The following is a 21,377-nucleotide window of genomic DNA, read 5'->3' as shown; positions in this document are numbered from 1 at the left end:
CTCGCAGCCTCTCGCCTCTGTGCTCGGGACTGTTTTCATCTGTATGTCTCCTGACTGATGCCTCTGGATTCACTTGGCTGCTCCATCTAACGTGCACTGTAGCTAAGGAGTGAGCGTTCCTCCTTGACATGGGCACATAGCGTCTTAGGGAGGAAAGGGAGAGAAAGTAGAAAGCGCAGGGGCGCTAGAGCCTTACAGATCTGGGTTCCTCCTGTTGGCAGTGCCCTCACAGCCCCGCTGTGGCACCGGTCTGATGACATCATGTCTCTAAGCCCAAGGGTCCATCTGGAAACTGGAAAATGTCCCACTCTGCCTGACCCCAGGGCTTGTTGTGATCGCTACCTGAGACCCAGCACGGGGGGAGGGCCCGTCAGCTCCCCGCCCGCCTGGGCACCTCCCCTGAAGAGCTCTGCGCTGTGCACTGCCCTGGCGTCTGTGTGGGAAGCTCTCCATGCCTCAGCGCTCAGGTTGCCTTTCTCCTTTCCCCTTTGATTTGCGTGAGAATTTCAGACATACTTATGTGGGTGCTTCATGCTGAAAATTTTCACATATAAATTTAATATCAGCTATCATCTTTGCTTCTTAGGCGTGAGGGCTTTCTATGTTGTCTTGTTAAAAATAAACTATATTCTGGATTCATTTCAGATTTACAGTAAAGTTGCAAAGCTAGTGCAGAGTGTGCTCATGTACCCCTCACCCGGTTCCCCATTGTTAGCAACTTACATCACCAACGAAGGAACTAGTAACCACATTTTTTTTTCCCCCCAGTAGCATCCTCTTTCTGCTTCTGGACCACCTTGCCTTTTGAAGGTGATTATTTACATTGATGAGGTTGCTTGAATGTGTGTCTGGTCCTAATTTTGTGGGGAGCTTTAAAAAAAGAATGTTGAGGTACAGAGCTCCTAGAGATTCTATGCAGTCACTGATGTGGCCGGGAGAACCCCCTCCCCCAGCCCCAGCAGATTCAGCTGCAGAGCCATGCAGACATGGCGGAGAACCACGGGCTTCGACAAGGTGACTCAAGAGTTCAGATTGGGGTCCTTGTGCTGCTCATGGGCTTCCAGAACCAATACTGATACATCTGAACTGTCCTGACATAATATTTGGGATTACCATTTAAGAAATTAATCCACAGAAAGATACCAGTGTTCTAATTTACCTTGATAAACCTCTATTTTATGTAGTATTCTTTAAAATGGGTTTAATGCCGGAGAGAGGAGATGAGAGGAAGGGGACCAAGCAGAAGCTTGGGGGTGGGCGGTTTGACTGGGAATTCGAGGTGAACTGGTCGGTTTGGGAGTAAGATGTGCTGTTAAAGGCTCTGCTTGACAACCCAGGGGCTGTGCGTTGGGACTCTGTGTATTCTGCCATTTTAACTGAGTCGTGGTTTTGCTCCCCGGGCAGTATTGCTAGTTGGAAAATTCGAGGAGGAATCTGGGGGCTGAGTGGAGAGTGAATCGGAGGCGTGGCTGGGTCTTCATGGCCCAGGATCTCTGTGGTTCAGAAACTAAGTGGGAAGGCTGTGAGGTGTTATTGTGGTGTTTGGTGCCCCCAACCCCTGCCTTCTCAGAAGAGGTTTGAGAGCTCTTTGTGAAGTGACAAAAAATGTCCAAGCCAGAAATTGGAATAGTGTCCTTCATCTGTTAGTTCTTCCAGGAGTGAGAATCAAATTGGGCTGCATCATTTCCATAGCAATTGGTCAGTGTTCTCTGGGTTAGTAGTTCTGTTATGACATCACAAATGGATGTCGGTGGGGGAAAAGCAGAATATAAGCATAGGCATCCATCTTCAGTAAAAGAGGGAGGAGGAAATAGAGACTTTGTAACTAGCCAAGGTAGCCTTTTGTGTGTTTCTAAAGTCACTGTTTTAAAGAGGTATTTTGTGCCTTTTTACATACATATTATGTAAAATTATGCCTCTGCTACTTATCACAATGTTTGTTGTCAAAAGGCTTACCAATCACGAGCAGTGGAAAAGATCTGTTTTTCTGGATGTTGTGTGTGTATTTTGGATTGATAATTGCTTTTTTTTTTTTTTTTTTTTACCTGCAGACCTTTAGTCTATCAGGGACTTTTTGTCTGTTTATTTGAGGCATTCCATATGTCATTGGTGTTTGATAAGCACGTCTCCATTCTTACCATTTGAGATCGTTGTGTATCAAAAAATTACTGTTGTCGTTCATGTTGGAATGAGAATCGGCACATTGGGAAAATTCCACGTAGGCAGGGCATAAACTTCAGGAGCTGGGATCACTTTATATAAGGCGATAAATACATGCACTTGTTTGATAAAGAAGACAGTCTTACAGTTTAGGATATTTCTGGAAGCCTAGCACAGACTTTTTGTGGGTATTGGGTGCTTTTATCATTTCTGATCAAGGGATTTACTGTGTCTTAATTACATTTTTAATCCTCTTGTTGAACCAACTCATTTATGAGGAGCTTTTTCAAACTGGATATTCAGTCCCTTAGGGGCTAGACTTGTGTTGCCAGCTTTTGACAAAGGTCCTGTGGAAGCTCAGTGAGAACTTCACGGGGCCTTGTTGGCCAGGTTCCTTCTGTACGTGGTGGACCAGCCGGGGGCTTTGTGGCCAGCCCCTCAGAAGCGGGCGTCTTGGTGTGTAAAAGACGGGGGGACTGCGCAGGAGAAGCACGTTCAGCTGTGGAGCTCTACCTGCCTCGCCTTCTTGGGCCAACTGCATAGAGTGTCTTCACTAACACTAGACTGGGACCCCTCATTTGATGAAATATTGTCATTTCTTCATTCATCATAATGCACTTAATCCAGCTGCTGAAAAACTGTGATCCAATTTGTTCATTTATTTACCCTGCACAGTAAGGTGTATGGATGGTGAGTCATAGATCTCTTGAATTTATCTTGATTTTTTTTTTCATCTGAAAATATTTTTTTTTTAATTAAATTTATTGGGGTGACAATTGTTAGTAAAATTACATAGATTTCAGGTGTACAATTCTGTATTACATCATCTATAAATCCCATTGTGTGTTCATCACCCAGAGTCAGTTCTTCCATCACCATATATTCGATCCCCCTTACCCCCATCTCCCACCCCCCACCCCCGAATTTATCTTGATTTTTATTATTACCAAACTTCTGGTGAAAAGTATTCTATATCAAGTCACCAAAACAAACCCTTGAAGATATTTTCTTTCAGCAGTAATCTGAATTCACTTGGATTTCAGAGTCTTCAGAATCACGGATCAGGCAAGTTACGACTTGTCAGTTTAGACTGCTTACATTTACATAACATCCTAGTTTTAAGAGCAAAGCTTTGTTTTGTGTACAGAGAATTATTAATTGTCATTTTTTGCATTTGTGCCTTATAAGCCACATTTTTTTAAATAATATTTTTTATTTTTCAAATATAGTTGACATACAATATTACTATTTTCAGGTGTACAACATAGTAATTAGACATTTATATAACTTATGAAGTGATCACCCAATAAATCTAGTACCTATCTGACACCATACATAGTTATTACAATATTACTGACTATATTCCTTATGCTATAACTTATATCTCCATGACTATTTTGTAACTACCAATTTGTATTTCTTAATCTCCACCCCCCCTTCACCCATTCCTCCAACCTCCCCCCAACCTGGCAACTATCAAAATGTTCTCTGTATCTATGAGTCTGTTTCTGTTTTGTTTGTTCATTTATTTTGTTCTTTAGATTCCACATATAAGTGAAATCGTAAGGTATTTGTCTCTGTCTGACGTACTCCACTCAGCACAATACCCTCTAGGTCCATCCATGTTTTTGCAGATGGCAAGATTTCATTCTTTTTATGGCTGAGTAATAATAATAGTTCATTGTATCTATGTACCACTATAAGCCATATTTTAAAGCAATTGCAGTGGGACAGATTGAACCGAGGAACTAAATTATAAGTACCAAGTGTGCATCAAGCAAATTATTCTAAGATGTGTAGTGCATTCTGTGACACGAGTGTGTGTATACAGTGAATAACAATACTCTTCTACTTCTGCAGCACATCTGAATAGTTTCTAAGTATCCTCTCAGTGTTTGTTTGTTGGTGTGGAGGGAAATAAGAATATATGTATTCTTATTCCAACATGCTCTCTCTCTTTTATAACAAAGGTTGCACTTATTGTTTGGTATCTTCTTTCTTTCTTTTTTTTTAACGTAGAGAACTTTCCATATAGGAACATGGAGAAACTTTTTTTAAAAAACTGCATAATATTCCATTGGTGGACTGTGCCATTACTTCATAGGCCTTTGGCCTTCATATAGGGTTTTTTCCTCATAAAATATTTTTTATGATGGTTTGATATAGTTCATTTACAAGGATAAATGTGGATGAAAGACATTTTAGTCATTTGGCTTTTAAGTGCGTATGTTTTAGAGTTTCGAGTTTGAGCTAGTTTAGTAGTGGTAGAAAGAAGTTCTCCTTTTCCTACTTTCCTCTCCCAATTTTTCTGTCAGGGTATGGTGGTAGAGGGACCAGTTAAAAAGTGTATATATGTGTATTTTGATATTTAATAAAACAGTTTCAGAGTATCAAGATTGGAAGTGGTCTGTCTAAATGTGGATTGTAATACTGTTTCTTGACTTCCAAGGATTTCTAAGATGCGTGTGAGATGCTTAAGAAGGATGAAGTATGGCTTATATTCAGGAATTATTTGAGAGATGGATGTGATAGTTTGGGGTTTGGGAGAGTGTCTAGAAGGGGGAAGGGGCAGGTGCTGTCCGTGGTGCTGAACCTGCTGAATGCTGGTCAGAGTGCTGGAAAGGCTCCGAAATGTCAGAAGCCACGGACACACCTAGCGTGTTTCCCCGAAAATAAGACCTAGCCGGACCATCAGCTCTAAGGCGTCTTTTGGAGCAAAAATTAATATAAGACCCGGTCTTATTTTAATATAAGACCGGGTATAATATAATACTGGGTCTTATATAAGACCGAGTCTTATATTAATTTCTGCTGCAAAAGACTCCTTAGAGATGATGGTCCGGCTAGGTCTTATTTTCGGGGAAACACGGTATGTAACTATTTTTACACCACCTCTCCTGTTTGTAGCTGAGACTCTTAGTTTTTATGGAAGGTCTGATGCCACAGGGAAAGCTGATTGCACAAGCCAGTATTAGTTGCAATAAGCTATACTGATTATGAAAGAAGGAGAGGATTTAAATGTGAAGTATGGTCCTTAATGTGTAAATATTTTTCAAGCCAGATTTCAGCAAGCATTTAGAATGACAGAATCATTTTATTAGCTTCTCAATCCTTTCCAGACTCTTTATACATGCCAGTTCTCTCAGGGATCTCCTTTTCACATTCCCTGTCCCCCCGACCCCCCAATACCAGTCCTGGTTTTTGCATGGATTTATACTTCAATTATACAGTAATTATCCAGTGACACTTCTGTGTGCACTGACATGTAACTGCAGTAAAAAAAATCTAATGTACACTGTTTTATACATATGTTTAGTAAACTCTCAACAATATTTTATCTAGGATTGACTGAGTTTTAATGAGTAGGAAACCTATTTCAAAATAAATATCCTTGCAGATGGAACAGATTATTGTGTGGAATACTGCGTGTTCAAGTCCCATTTAGCATTGGGAAGCAGCCCAGGTTCATATTTAGTAAATACCTTTTGGGTTAGAGTGCATTTATTATGGCATAATTGAAACTTATTAGTGACTGGAGATTTTGGTCAAAACTACCAATATATTTTTGTTTATTTAATCTAGCCATGATGTTAAAAACCCTGGCATTTCTTTGTTTTCTTTAAAGCTGGAGACACAGATGACCCACCAAGAATTACTCAAAACCCTGTTATCAACGGGAATGTAGCCGTGAGTGACGGGCACAACAACACAGAGGAAGATATGGAGGATGGTAAGTACCTGTGGTTTGCTGCCTTGCTTTGAGCACAGAACTGTCAGAAATAAACAGATGTGATGCATATTTCTTCCTCGAGTACTTCTGAGTTCCTTAAAAGTAGCTAGATTTTTAGGAGGTTGTATCTGAAGAAGTTAGGAAGGAGCCTGTTTTGGTGTTGAATTTCAAGATGGCCTACAAATGTCAAGGTAAGTTGATTCCCCAGCCTAGGTGAGAACGTTTAAATACAGAAGTTTGCAATAGATGGGTATTTACTCAGGCCTGCAATTTTCCAGCCACCGTTAGTATTCAGAACAAGTACACGTTACTCTCCTTTCCTTCTTGTTTGCAGCAAGATACTTTTAGACATTAGAACTTGGCTATCCGTTGCCTTCTTATTGTAGTGTGTATATCAGTTGTCTGTAGCTGATAACCCCTCCCCCGTCCTGGTAGGTGTGAGATCAGAACCGAGCTTTGGGCTTCCTTCTCCCAGACTAACTTTTGGTCTGTATCTTCTATGCAAAAAGTATATGCATATGTACATGCATGGACATTTTGTGCCTAGGAAATCACTTTCTTTTGAGGCAATTTCTTCTTTATAATTTATCAGACTATGTGACCTATGTGCATTTGCAAGGTCAAAGTCGTGAGCCGGTAGCAGCCAGTAATACTTTATGCAGCCCCTGGAATCTTGCAGTGTAATATGAAACCATGTTCTGTCAAAGGCATGTCCATCAATCCTCATGAGGGTTGTGTCCTTCCCAGGGGTGTAACGGGGCAGTTGAAAGAAACCTCATCAGCCACGGGTTGCACCACCAGAAGGACTGCTGTTCAGACCTCCTGCCAAAAGTTCAGCCTCCATGAGAAACTGCAGCCGTAGTTGAGAGTTCTCTCACAGTGCGGTTTACCCCCTGGCAGCTGGCTGAGGCAATATCTGAGGAAGGTAAAGAGGCGTGGTCTAAACCCGCTGCTTTGTTACCCGTGGAGTGCGCTTTCCACTGTAGACCAAGGGCAATGGTGTGGGTGTGGTCTCTTTGGTCGCTGGGCTCTTGGTTTTATTTTGGACACCAGAGATGCCAAAAGTGATTCAGGGAGCACAGTGGGGCACAGCCCGGTCTGTTGTACCAGGTTGAGTCAGGGATCGCTTCTAGCCACTTGTGGAGCAGAATTGGCTCAAGCCAGTCACCCTTCTCCCAGCCTAGTTTCCACAGAGCAATTTCATACTCATATTACCACTCATGGTTTTAGGGGGGAGGGCTTGGGAGAAGGCACAGGTGTAGATAAAAGGGCAGGGTGTCTAAACCTCGGCACTGCTGCCTTTTTGGGTGGGTCATTCTTTGTTGTAGGGGGCTGTCCTGTGCATTATAGGATGCCAGTGTCATCCCATCCTTTTGCTCCTTAGTTGTGACAACTAAAATGGCTCTGGATGCTAGCAGATTTCTCTTGGGGGCCTGAATTGCCTCATTTGTGAACCACTCTTACGAAATCATAATGTACGTAAAATCCCTTTCCTCTTGAGGCAGTTTTACTAAATTATTAGTAGTATGGTGCCGAGCCATAGAACCTAAAAGTGGAAATGCTCTTGTTGTGAAGGACCCAATGGAAAAAGCATATTATAGGAAAAAGGAGAGTAGTCTTCAATAGCGCTGTCTTCCTGGTTTGGATTTTAGGTGCCTTTTGAGAGGCCCGGGGTGAGAGAGTGAAAAAATCATCTCTGATGGGTGAAGGGGGCGGGAGGGAGACGGTTCTGGTTCTAGGAGTAGAAACCTGACTGGAGGGCAGCGTTTTCCCGGCTGTGATACGTATTTTGAAACACTCTTCTGCAGGATGTAAGTGTGTTGTAAAATTAGGAAGATTGAGGAGTGCTAGGCTAAACAGGTTTTTATATTTCAGCACTTCTCTGAGCCGTCAGTATCCAAACGTTTTCCTCCAAAAGACTTTTTGTTAATGATTCCCCAAGACTCTGAACTTTAGAATCCCCTTTCCCTGAATCTTCTTTTAACACCTTAATCTGGAAAACACTGGGTTACAATGAAGTCAAAGAACTAACAGGACAGATTGGAACAATGTTTAGTGAGGTGAAGAGCATTTAGAAATCCTGTTAACAGAGAGTTATGGACAAGTATCAGAATCGTTTTCTAGATGTACCTACTTACTCTACTTTGGTTTCAGTGTCTTACTCAGTTTTTCCTGAGCTGACCACGAGATGTTTTAGAGCAAATGCCGGCTCTGCAGATCTAGATGGGTCTAGTTTGAGATTGTTGGTACCTGTGAAACAAAAGTAATTTCTGGGAATTGACTAGGACTTGAAAAGACTTGGATTCGAATGAATGATTGAGTGTTGATTAAAATGACTGCAAGGGCGCTATTCGGGAAAACTTCAGGTTAACCTTTCTGATGAAAACACCCAAAGTGCACTTCTTCATGCCGCTGAAACCCAGGCCTGTACATTGGCCTTTGACCTGCGAAGATAATGAGATTGTTGTACAAATGGCTGGTGAGAGCTGCTGCTCCTCGTTGCGGGCAGGATGGGGAGGAAGGTAGTGGGTTATCAAGTTTTCTGACTGAGAGTGTGTGATGACAGCAGTTCACACAAGCTCATCACACTGTCGTTTACAGTAAAAAGAGGCACAGTAATGAAGCAAACGTCCTGTAGCTTCCAGGCAGGGCAGCGTCTCTCTGGATGAAATACTCATACTGCAGGGTGTGGGGTATCCGCCCAGGTGTACTGCTTGTTAAAACATTTTTCATTTTGAAGTAATTACAGACAGAGGACGTTGCAAAAACAGTACGTAGAATACCATGTACCTTTCTCCCATTTTCTTGGGCAAAGACATCCATCAATCTCGTCTTTCCTCATAGTAGGATATCAGGCCCGTCTTACCTGCCAAAGATGGGTTTCAGGTTGGCTTCTCTTTTTTTTGTAGACCCTTCGGTCTTGACCTTTCAGTATTTAATTTTTCCGTCATTCAATTAGTGTAATTTCCAGCCACAAGGTGAGATTTTTGATTCATATGAAACCTCATGTTCAACTTGCTGATTAGCATGTTTCGGAAGATGAGTGTGTTCTAAGGCTGTGCCTTGAATGTGAGGCAGAATCTCACATCTAGTGTGTAATTCAGTGAGTGTGAACTGAGTGCCGGCAGCCAGGGTGCTGCCAGGCTCGGGCACTGAGCCTCTGAGCCTCTGCCGGCTCAGACGTCTTGTGGACTGGGTGCCACGCTCCCTTAACCCTGGTTTGGGCCTGTTACTATTTAAGGATTAATTCAGGAATTTGACAGAAGTGTGAGGTGGAAGAACAGAAAAGCCTTTATAAGATGTATCAATTTTTGTCTATATAAAAACTGAATCCTACAAAGAGCTCAATTTTATCTGCAAACAAATTAGGAGCATTAGAAGAGAGTGGGGAACCTACAACTTTGAACTATAGGACCCAGGAGTGAGTGTCCTGCAGTGATTTGATTGGATTCCTTTCAGTTCTTCTGTCAGTGTAAGGCACTATAAATAAGGCAGGCAGGCCGGTTTTGCTGATTGGGGGCTGTGTTTGGTGGTGTTAAGTCAAACGCTAGAATGGCAGTCTGCAAATCAGAGGCAGGGTCACTGTGCTCAGTGTTCACAAATCTTGGGTATTGAAACTCCCTGTGGTCACTTTGTGAAAACACCCTGAGTAAGATGAGTCACTTAACCTCAGCAAGCCTGTTTCCTCATCTATAAAGTGAGAATTAAGTAGCGACCGCCGTTGCCTATCTTGCAGGATTTAAGTGCTGCTCAGATGTGATCTGCGTATCTATGAAGAAGTGGCCCACTTTTCTCCTAAGACATCCTAGACATCATTCTCTTGAACAAGTTTAGTTTCTTGCCTTCGTGGTGGCTTTTTATTATCCTTCAAAGTGGTTGGAGTTGCCTGGCGCCAGAAGGGGCTCGAATACAGAAGGCACCTCCTAACCTCTTAGGTGTGGGACCTCCCCTTCTCCCCTAGCTGCTCTTCTTCCAAAGGGCCTCTCTGAACTGCTGAGCAGTTTTACGTGTAGGGAAAAAAAATTAGGGATGAAGAAAGATTGTTTAAAAGAAGGTAAAAATGCTGACTGTCAACATATACTTTTGGTTTTTATTTCTTGATAAAGAATATTACCCTCTCATGAGGACTGATGGACATGTTTTCTTAAGAACACATTCAGTTAGTCACGGATTAAGCAGTTTTTGTACCCTGAGATGTCTGCATCCGGAGCACTCAGCGCTCTCAGTGGAGTTTGCAGCCTGAAGGTGAAGGAAGGCAGTGTGCTCTTCACTTGCCCTTCCCCCCAGCCTCCTGTCTCATTTGGTGCTTCAGGAGCCTGTGGAGCAGGGATGTCCAAATAGCACCTGATTGTAAACGAGAAAAAGCCTCCCAAGATCCTTCTGTCCTGTGGACCCCCTGTGGCTCCTCACAGTGTGGCCCTTGGTCCCCTGCGGTCTGTGAGTTGTCCCCAGTCTGCAACGAGATAGGTACAGAAAGTGAGCGAAAGCATTTAGAAATGTGTGCGCCTTGCTGTGGCAGTTTTATAAAAGTGCTGGCAGTTACAGGTGGGCAGGGTGGCCATGGGAGGCCCACTCCTTGACCAGAGCCTGAGAAGCATCAATAAGGACGCTGCTGGGTTCGGTTTGTCAAAGCTTAGCAGGGGGCCTGTGTCATTTGTAAATGAATAGCCACCAGCAGGAAAAGGTGGGATTCTAAAGTGGAACTTGAGTTGGAACTCTGCTAAGAGGCACTATAGCAATACTTTGCTTTTTATTGGAGGAAACCAGAATTCCTTAAATTGGCCTTCAGTCTCACTGAGTAATAAAGAATACCAGTTTCTTTCTTTTTTTTCTTTCTATCTTTTTTTTTTTGTTTTAAGTTATTCTCCCTAAGCAGCCCAGGCTGGTATTTCACAAAAAATTGTGAACTAATAAAGATAACATTTATTTTTAGGCTAACTTCTTAGCAATCTTTTTGTCTCTAAACAGTGCTGCGGGATTCCCCACCTCACCCGAAGGCCTTCTGTGTTTGCAAATGCAGAGCCCCCTCATTTCTCTTCTCCAGGCTCAGCCTAAGTCTCAAGACTTTCTTTTCCTCCACAAGTCCTGTCATTGAAGGGATGTTACATGTTTCATCCCTTCTCCCCAAAGTCCCTCCACACACTAAGGATTACTTGGGAATTAAGACAGAATAGAATAGACGTTCTTATCTTACTGAACTTTTGAATTTAGGAGGGAAGGCAGGTGTTTGTCGTTACCCCCCCGCGTTTGGGGTTTCATTCACACAGACTATGTGATCGCGCTGTTCTAGCTGATTAATAAATTGGAAATGATACTGTCATTTCCCAGAGAGCTAGGTGTTCACAGTCAGGTTGCGGTCGTAGAGAATAGTTTGTCCCAGCTGGTTGCTGTTGGCGGGGCTGTTTCACAATGCACGGGCTCTGACTGACACCGTCTTTTCTTGCAGACACGAGTTGGCGCTCCGAGGCGACCTTTCAGTACACTGTCGAGCGCTTCAGCAGACTGAGTGAGTCGGTCCTTAGCCCTTCGTGTTTTGTGCGAAATCTGCCATGGAAGATTATGGTGATGCCACGCTTTTATCCAGACAGACCACACCAAAAAAGCGTAGGATTCTTTCTCCAGTGCAATGCTGAATCTGATTCCACGTAAGACAGTTTAAATGATGCAATTACAAATCCACGGATAGTTATAATACATTATTGGAAGCCAAATTTGATTGGCCTCTTTTTGAATTTTGAAAAAAAATTTTTTTTAAAAAAATTTTCTTGATGCCTCCTCTTCATAGCCCTTTGGGTTTAAATTAGATTAAATACATTTCCCTCTTTAAAACTCACTGGTAGGTATTCTATTCAAACTAGAAAAGGTGTATATGTTTCTTGCTGATGAAAAACGAAAGTTCCTGTGTTAGACCCTGTCAGCCCACGGAACTTGGAATCAGGGCCCAGTGGACTGACTCCAGGGTTACCAGGCTTAATTCTTCCTCACAGTAACTGCCCAGGGGGAAAAATTGTAGTTCAGGGGAATTCTGCAGACCAGCGTCCTCATTGTGTTAAGCAGTTCCTATGGGTTATTCAGAAAATTCGAATTAAAATATTATTTGAGGGTTTTACAACATGGGCCTGTCTGGTTTATTTTAGAAAAAAAAAAATTTATTCATGTGATTTCTGAAAAGAGGTATATTATTAAAAGTCTTAAATTGAGAAAAGCCTTGGTGGGTTCCTCTATTCAGATGAAACTAAAGATTAGAGGCTTCACATTTTCTGCCTATTCATTTGATCCTAAAAGTGGTTTTACTCTTCCCTTTAATTAAAAACTGTCACTGTTCAATGGTTATCAGACGCCCAGTGGACAGACATTGTCTGAAGGGATTCCGATCACATTGTTACCAGGCTGCTCTGTTGGCCCCTGTCTGCCCAGTCTCCCCACCCCCAGATTCTGGCTCTTTGGTGCCTTCAGGGAAGGTTGTCCCCCAGGGGCACTGACTCTAGCTATTCTGTCAAAACTCTAGGGAACACAACTCATTTCATTTTTATTTTTATTGGAATGTATCAGTGCCAAGCCCATTTTTATGGTGCAGCCAGGGCCTGTATATAGGTTACAATTCTTCCTGTGTTCACATTATGATCTGATCTGATGAGTGTGTGGACTAGATTCTGGTGTAAGAAACTGTAGCCTGAACAGCAGTTTGGAGAAACAGTGAGCTGTCCACATCCCGGGTCCACGTCAGGACTCTGAGCAGGCGGAGGCGCTGATGTCAGCAGCGCAGCTCTTCAGTGAGTCTGCAGCTGCATGCGAGTCCAGTTGTAACGTTTCCTTTGTAAGCTCTGCTTTCACGGTGAACCCTTTGGTGGACTTTGAAAGTGTTTAAACGTGGTTTGGTGTTTAAATGTGGCTCCAGAGGCCCTTTGTGACGGTCTGCCTCAAACGTGGCTGCACCTATGGTCATTTCTCTTGTGGTTGTGATTTGACACCTGTGCACAGTCCAGAGGCCTGTGTGAGTGACAGGCTGCTCTTCAGGACTTGGGAGCCGGTCCCTATGAAGCTACAGGGCACAGAAGTGACGCTGAGAAGTGACACCATTATTAGTAGAATCGAGAGCTTTAAGTCTGTTTACCTAAAAAAATATATATATATATATATTTTTATTACTTTCAAATAATATCCATATTAAACACAGGACCAAAAAGGCATAGTCTTGCAAAATCTAAGCATGTATTTTATAGATACCAATAAAAAACATAAACGTTTTAAAAATTAAAAAAATAAAACCACGAATTAAATCACTACATGGGATCATCCCCAAACCCTTTTGGCTTATTTCTCCACTAAAGGTAAATATGTCCCCTGACCCTTCCAAAGAAAAATATAGAAGATAAAAGATAAATCTGGGCATTTTGTGTGTTGTGGTTTTTAAAAATGTATAAACATAAGTGAAATATATCAACTAAGGCTTAGATCATTTTCTTTAAACAGGTCGTGGTCTTGTCACGCACAGGCAGTGCTGAAGATAATCAATTACAGAGATGACGAGAAGTCATTCAGTCGTCGTATTAGTCATTTGTTCTTCCATAAAGAGAATGATTGGGGATTTTCCAATTTTATGGCCTGGAGTGTAAGTAACAGTGGATTTAGACTGAATAATCTGAGCATCATTCTGTGTTCCCCTAGACCTTGTATTCTTCCAATCCTTTTCTATTCATCTTAGAATCCAAACACTTGTTTTATAAGTTGGACAGAGGTATCTATGAAAATGTGGTTTCCCCAAATTCCTAGCTCAGGTTTTTAGCAGCCGTCGGGGCCCGCTGTCCAACACTGTAAGGCAGTCAGCAGCTTTGCTGATAGGCTGCATTTCCTTTAAAAGAAATAACCCATTGGGGTCCTTCCCTGAGTCAGGCATAGTGCTGGGTGGTTTCACTAACTTCATTCATTCTCAGATCAGTTCATGTTGGCTGCTTGTTGCATAGGTGGAAACCGTAGAACATCCTTAGGAACGTCCTGCTCGGCTCTGCAGTGTGGGTTCTCTGGAGCCTCCTCTGCCCAGCGCTGAGGAGCAGACACGGATCCCTCACTGTCACGCTGAGTAGATGCTGCTCCCCAGTGCCTCTGGGATGCCTCCTAGGGGCACTAAGCTTCCTGTTCAGAGAACACTGTTTAAAACAAACACAAACACCACAAAGCAAGAAGCACAGTTTGGGTGTTTGAAAAAGTATTTTAATCCGTCAAGTATAGGCCACTCGGGTAATTGTCTCTTTGGAATGAAGTGAGCATTCGTGTATTCGTATGCAAGGTGAATATTCTTATTTTTTATAGGAAGTGACTGATCCTGAGAAAGGATTTATAGATGATGACAAAGTGACTTTTGAAGTCTTCGTCCAGGCGGACGCTCCCCATGGAGTTGCGTAAGTTTTCCTTTAATTGGGTGCTATTAAGAGAGGCCTGCGCTGTGATGAGAGCTGCGTTTGCATGTTCACAGAGATGCATGTGTCCCACAGACAGGCCCCCTCTCTGTGCTTGCCCATTGCCGCACACACAGCACACAGATACGCATACCAGCTTCACACCTGTGCGGAGCAGACTTACTGAGCACTTCTATATGCCAGACCCTGCTGGGCACTGGGGAGAGCATTACGGTCAACAAGACGGCCGTTGGTTTCTGTCCTCAAAGAACGTACAGGTTGCTTGGGCCAAGCAGTGAGACCAGTACGTAAATAACTGCAGCAGGAGCTTTTCTGGTTTTATTTTGAAGAGGGCAGGGATGTAAAAATCTGGGGTGACCTCAGTGCATGCCGATGGGGACACCACTGAGTGGGTGAAGGGGTGAGTGGGGTACGACAGCTTAGAGGAGGGCCCGCGAGGAGATGCTTCTGTCACTGGTCCAGGGAGGTCTGTGTACAACAAGTTTTGGCCTTAAAGAGTGTGTTGGATTATTGGTTGCTAAGGAGGAACAGTAGCATTTGGGGTAGGGAGGATGACGTAAGTAGAGAGAACAACAGGGAAGTTTGGGATTGAGCAGAAAGCACATCAGGAAAGCAGGTGGGACTGAAGGCTGAGCTGGGATGTTGGGACCAGGTTATGGAAGGCCAGCAAACCGTTGAAGGCCAGGGGAGAAAATGTAACATCCTATCTATGAAAAAGTGAGAGGTCCCAGGCTCAGGCCCCAGGTTCTTGCTCATTATGTTTTGTTCCCACTTGGCCTTAGTCTCAGCAAGAATGCATAGGATGACGGGATGGAATTGGGCAGGGAGCTGCGGGGTGGCCACAAAGGAGCCGTCACTCAGTCCAGGTCCTGGCTGACGGGGCTTGGGGGGTGGCATAAGGTTTATTAGCTTTTATGTGAATTGGGCCGATACAGGAGGAATCAGGCTTTTCTTGAGTAGCCTTTGCACAACGTACCCTGGAGTTGTACTCAGACATCAGAAGGCTGGGGGGCAAAAACAAGGTATTTCTAATGAGATTTTTTTTGTGGCTTTTAAAAATATCCTTCCTTTTTAAAACCTTCCCCTATATCTCTTGATTAAAAAAGTAGGTTGGGTTTTTCAGCCTTACCAATCAAAACAGATTTCTTGGTTCAGTCTCCCTTGTCCAAATCTATGCAACCATTATCACCGAAATCTTTATGAGTGTAGTTTTTAAAATAACCATCTTTAATTCAGGATTCTTGCATTGTCTTGCCAATTTTTAAAATTATTTTTGCGTCCACATGTGCACCTTTTAACCGTGGCCCTTCAGCACACCTGAGCATGTTTGCAAGGCCATGGACCTAACCCCTGTGGACCTTGACCTCACAATAAATGTCCCACTCCGATAGGGCGCGCTTGGCAGCCATCACGTTTGTTCATGTCTTTGCGCTGTATACAGAGTGAGATGGGACAGAGGTGGGAGGGTTGTTCTGCCTTTAAGGAGCATTCTCTGTCGAGTCCTGTTATTACTTGTGGGGGGAGGGAGCAGTGAGGACTTGTAACTCTGAGAGTCTACCTTTCCTCCTAACCAACCATCAAAATAGCAACCTAAAGAGAAAAAGCTCTTAGGCGTCTAGAAGCCTACACCCAGACTTGCCAGTATACATGTCTCTTCCTGTGCGTTTGACTACGGAAAAGAGGGGTTTCAGCTGTTTCTACTTCTTGCTGACATGCGACTTAATATGTATGTAGTAGAACCACACGGGAGTCATTTTGATACAAACACAGAAAATTGAATTCTGTGTATCTGAGGGCTGACCTTGGTAGTAAATGGTGATACTGCAGCTGTCAGTGGACAGCGTTGAAGCTGCTTCTCGAATGCAGGGGTTGAGTTGGCACTGGTCCTCACACGGGGGCAGATGGAATCAGTGACCACTGAAAGGAGCTGTGTCACAAGAACTCCTGGCCTTGGTATCCTTGGTGCCATGGCCTGGCGACGACTTACTAACTTGGAGGGGTGCTGGGCCATCGTTCCTGTTATCAGGATGGTGGGAAGTAGTGGACTAGCGGCCACCACTGCTGACGTCTCGTCGAATCGCCTCACACACATTGCAAAGCAAGGAGGTGTCTTGTGCAGTTTTTCCTCAACCTCAAACTGATCTTGTAGGTGGGATTCAAAGAAGCACACGGGCTATGTCGGTTTAAAGAATCAGGGAGCGACTTGTTACATGAACAGCCTGCTGCAGACTTTATTTTTCACAAATCAACTACGAAAGGTAAATGGATGGTATTTCTTTCCCTCAACCTTCCTCCCACCCATTTCTCTCAGTTGTTAAGGGGCAAGCAAAGTCCTCTCACCCTGCCAAACTTGGCCTTGTCTCCTTAGAGGGCCCCTGTTCTATGCTTGTGTTTACTCCTCAGTGTTTGGACACTTAATGCTAACTGGGCTAGTCTCGAGTTCACTAGAGCCAGCAATCTTAACTTTGAGCTAAAAATAATAAAGGGTTTGTTTTAAATATGAAAGCCATTAGCAACATTTGAACCGTTTTATGTCTGAATTGAACCGTTGGAAAACTGACTGCAAAATCTAACTTTTACTTATTACAGATAAAACTTTTGTAAGACTGTTAGAAAAGGTTAGCCCTCCCTCGCATCTAATGTAGGAGAGAGAGTCACTTGGCTTTGAGGAATGTCCTCTGAGCAGCCCTGAGCAGTGCAGGCAACAGAGTCTTGATTGTGGGGGGAGGGACCCCTGGCTGGGCTGCTGGCTTTCCTGTTAACGTTTGTATGGCGCTTATAGACGGTGTCAGTGGCCACGGTAGGATTATGTCCTGGGGATGGCTAACTGGATAATTTCAGTAGCATTTACATTTCATCACACCTGTTCACAAGTGATGTTAACTTTAAAAATGCTGTTTCGAGAAGTATGAAATAAAAGTGGCTCTCTTTGGATGGTGAGCTAGGAGTAATTTTTCAAATTATTTTTTACCTTCTTATATCTTCTAGATTGTCTCTAAAGATTTCCATGATTTTTTGACTTCCAAAAACTTTTTGACCTATTTGGGGAATAATTAGAAGTCCTACCAACTACTTTAGCCACTGTGATATTTGAAATGATAACTTAAACGTCAAATTATATTTTTATTTCTGAATCAATTATTTTAGGCAGTGTACATGATGCCAACAGAGGGTGACGATTCATCCAAAAGCGTCCCTTTAGCATTACAAAGAGTGTTCTACGAACTACAGCACAGTGATAAACCAGTAGGAACAAAAAAGCTAACGAAGTCCTTTGGGTATGTTGGAAATCGGCCTTTCCTTTCTGCTTTCTTTAAGGATGAATGAGTGGCTGGAAGAAGAATTATGAGCCTAGTGTAGGCATTTAAATATGTCAGAGTGTTTTTACCGTTGTATTTTGTTTGACCGCTTTGGAAATAGCAACGGGGTTTTAGAATTTCGCTTGAGAACTATTTCACCGCTTCGAGCATTACCTGTCAGGAAAAGGACAGGAATCGTTTTTAAACGTGTATGCTTACTTGCAACGACAACCTCCCCTTGCAGTAAGTTTAGAACAAGATAAAGTTGTGAATATTCGGCCTTCATGGTAAAATTCATTTTATCTTTGAATTTTAAAATCTTGTCAAAAAATGAATTTAAGAATAATGGCTAATTATACAGTTTAGTTTTTTAACGTAGATGTTTATGTATTAATTTACTTCTACTTGAAATTTGAACCTTTCAATATAAATGTTCGTTTTATCTTTCCAAGGTGGGAAACTTTAGATAGCTTCATGCAACACGATGTTCAAGAGCTATGTCGAGTGGTAAGTGTTACGCTGTAATTGCGTATTACTGACATCTAATATTTTGAAGCACTGTCAGAAGTGGTTAACCAAGTGAAACCTCAGAGCTGCTTCACGTCACTGTAATTCAGACACGCCCGTCTTTGTTCAGGGCGAATACTAGGCTAGAAGGAAAAGGCAGCATCTGTTTAGTTTAAAAGCCAGAAAGAATGGAAAAAAAAAAAAAGGTTATTTGAGAGGGAAGTGTGAGGGGGAACTTGAATTTAGTAGTAGGTAGTGTACATTTAATGTGTTAAGTTGGTATCTCTCCCTGAGTTATTCATCAAACAACAGATTGGCTTGAGTAGCCGTCCTGATCACTCTGCTTCACTTTAGAAGAGTGACTTCTGGTATGACGCTGCAGCGTCTAGACCCTTCCTTTGCCCAGAGGTCCTGACTGAGGCTGCCCTCTGTGTGGGTGATTCCCTCAAACCAGCTTTAGTCACTAGCAAATTCCCACTCTTCCATTTGTGATCAAATCACATACGCGCGCACACACACACAACATGAAATGGCTGTTCAAGGTGATTGGCTGGGCAAGGTGTGTTTTCTTTTTTGCAGCACTAGCTGGATTGAATCCAGTTCATTAAATATCCATGGACAAACCAGTCAATCCTGTTGACAGGCTCAACCTCATTAATCTCTTGGTGTGGACCAATACGAGTTAAGTTTAGTGCTCAATTTACATGCTTTTCCACAGAGGTAAAATGAATATAAACAATGCTTCTAAAGGCACTACAGATTACTAATTCATTCCAAAGGCTGTATAGAGGGTTAATCTCAACTGTTGCATGTAGATATTTTTGTAAATAGACAACCAAGGAAGATTTTGTATGTTTTTGATAATTGCATGCCGAAGGTCATAATATTTTATAGTCTAGAGTTTCTTTGACCATTGAAATTTCCTAGTCAAGTTGCAAATTACTGTATATTAATTAAGCATAACATTTTCTTAAAGCCAAAACTTTCTCTTCCAGTTGCTTGATAATGTGGAAAATAAGATGAAAGGCACGTGTGTAGAAGGCACCATACCTAAATTATTCAGAGGCAAAATGGTGGTATGTGATCACCAGTTTTAAAGAATGATTTTAAAAGATTTGAAAATGCAAACATTTTGCCGATTAATACTTGGGGCGCCATCTTTTCTTCGTTTGCAGTCCTATATCCAGTGCAAAGAGGTAGACTATCGATCTGATCGAAGAGAAGATTATTATGACATCCAGCTAAGCATAAAAGGGAAGAAAAACAGTAAGTTCTGTGCACACAGTGGCCTGATAACCTGCAGATAATTTTTGTTGTGGTTTAATGCTTCGTTTGCACAAGTGCTTTTTATTGAAATGTGGCATTGACAGAAAATTGCCCAAATGGTGAGTGTACAGCTCACTGAGTGAACACAGGCTTATGACCCACCCAGGTCAAGAAACAGGCCGTTTGCTCCCACACCCATGCCTGCCTCAGCCCTTCCCAATCACTGCTTCCCCCTCAGAGGAAGGCCCTTTTTGGGCTTCTAACATCCCATCATAGGTTATATTTGCATGTTGTAAATATTTATGTAGGATGTAGTCTCTTTCTCGTTTATTTTGCTCAGCATTTTGTCTGCAATTCACCTGTGTTGTCAATAGCAATAATTGGATCATTTTCATTGACTTAACACTATTCCACTTTAGGAATATACAACAAGAGTTTTGAAACCATCGTGTAAATGCTTGAGATGTTCTCAGTAGGAGGCATTAGGCATAAACTCACTGACCTCTCTTAGGCCTATCTCTGGTGCACACGCGTTGTTTGCATTTATGCCAAATGGAATTGCTGGCTCACAGGGTGCGTGTGTGTTCCGCTTAACAGAGAAAGCCAGCAAGTTTCCCAGAGCGGTTTATCAGTTTCACTCCCCACAGCCGTGTGTGAGAATTGCAGTTGTCACATCCACACCAGAGCTGTCAGTTATCAGAATGAACATTTTGGTGGGAACATGGCACTATCTTGGTTTTAATTTGCATTCATTCCCCTGAACATCAGGGAGGCAGTCACCTTTTCAAATGCTTATTGGTAATTTGGGGATATTACTGAACATGGTGAAATACAGTGAATAATAACTTAATGTCCTTGTCTACATCATGGGCTGTGTTTTCCAGCTTTGTTGCATGTCTAGTGATCTTTTATTGGATGCTAGCCATTGGGTTTTTATCTCATTAGGTTTGGATATTTTTTTAAAAACTATTGTCTGTCTATGAGAGGGTTTTTTTTAATTTGTTTGTTTATTATTTTTTTATTGGGGAACAGTGTGTTTTTCCAGGACCCATCAGCTCTATGTCAAGTCGTTGTCCTTCAGTCTAGTTATGGAGGGCGCAGCTCACTGGCCCATGTGGGAATCGAACCTGCAACCTTGTAACCTTGGTGTTATGAGCGCTCTAACCACTGAGCCACCTGGCTGCCCCTGGTGTTGGATATTCTTAACCTTTGTTCTGGGGCACAGTTAAGTTACTTGGAAGTAGTTTGGCTCTTTTGAGAGTTACTTTCTAATTTTTATTGGGGAACAGTGTGTTTTTCCAGGGCCCATCAGCTCCAAGTCAAGTCGTTGTCCTTCAATCTAGTTGTGGAGGGCGCAGCTCACTGGCCCATGTGGGAATCGAACCAGCAACCCTGTTGTTCAGAGCTCGTGCTCCAACCAACTGAGCCATCTGGCCTCCCCTTGAGAGTTACTTTTAAGCTTTGTCAAGTGGGAGCATAACAATTTTTAGTTCAAGGCTAATTTGTCCCCACAGCTGAGGCAGCACCTTTCAGAGTTTTCAGCCAGTCTGACGTCCCATGTCTTGTGAGGATTTTCTTTTCCACTGTGGCTGGAGGGAACATGGACTATTCCCAGGCTAGTGTGAGCTCTGGGGACTCTATCCCCCCTTGCCCCCCCCCACACACACACATTCTTTTGGTGGTTCTTTCCCTGGGTCCCGATAATTTCCTCACTTGACTCAGTGATCATTCATGAAGGCTCCGGGAGAACCCTCTGGAAACCCCTGGAGCTCTCTTCCTGTGCAGCGTCCTCCTACTGGGCACTCTGTCCTACAGATTCAAGCTGCCGCGGCCCCTCAGAGTCTCACAGTTGTCTCCCCAGTCTGCCGGGACACTCTGGACCCCGTTGGGGTTTCTCTTCCTGCGCAGTAGCCGGGGCACCGGGGCCCTGTCAGGGACTACTGCCTGCTGTCCAGACTGTGGACAGTTGTTTTCCACACAGTCCAGTGTTTGACTTGC

General features: G+C 43.0%; 1 protein-coding gene across 2 annotated transcripts in view; it reads left to right on the top strand.

Annotated features, from left to right (window-relative positions):
- The window catches only part of USP7 (ubiquitin specific peptidase 7), a 61,559-nt gene that overhangs the window by 22,092 nt on the left and 18,090 nt on the right, over positions 1-21,377 (top strand). The window contains exons 2-10 of one of the 2 annotated variants that reach the window (XM_019718824.2): positions 5,786-5,890; positions 11,337-11,535; positions 13,364-13,502; positions 14,201-14,289; positions 16,457-16,565; positions 17,455-17,585; positions 18,059-18,113; positions 19,109-19,189; positions 19,289-19,379. In XM_019718824.2, coding sequence (XP_019574383.2) covers positions 5,786-5,890; positions 11,337-11,535; positions 13,364-13,502; positions 14,201-14,289; positions 16,457-16,565; positions 17,455-17,585; positions 18,059-18,113; positions 19,109-19,189; positions 19,289-19,379 — 999 coding nt within the window. Of the gene's footprint in view, positions 1-5,785; positions 5,891-6,674; positions 6,816-11,336; positions 11,536-13,363; positions 13,503-14,200; positions 14,290-16,456; positions 16,566-17,454; positions 17,586-18,058; positions 18,114-19,108; positions 19,190-19,288; positions 19,380-21,377 lie in introns of those variants that run through there. The other variant, XM_019718826.2, reaches the window with a different exon arrangement.

The sequence above is a fragment of the Rhinolophus sinicus genome, linkage group LG18, assembly GCF_036562045.2.
Source record: "Rhinolophus sinicus isolate RSC01 linkage group LG18, ASM3656204v1, whole genome shotgun sequence".
Lineage (NCBI taxonomy): Eukaryota > Metazoa > Chordata > Mammalia > Chiroptera > Rhinolophidae > Rhinolophus > Rhinolophus sinicus.
Note: the sequence above shows the minus strand (reverse complement) of the source record. Positions and strands in the feature narration are given on the sequence as shown.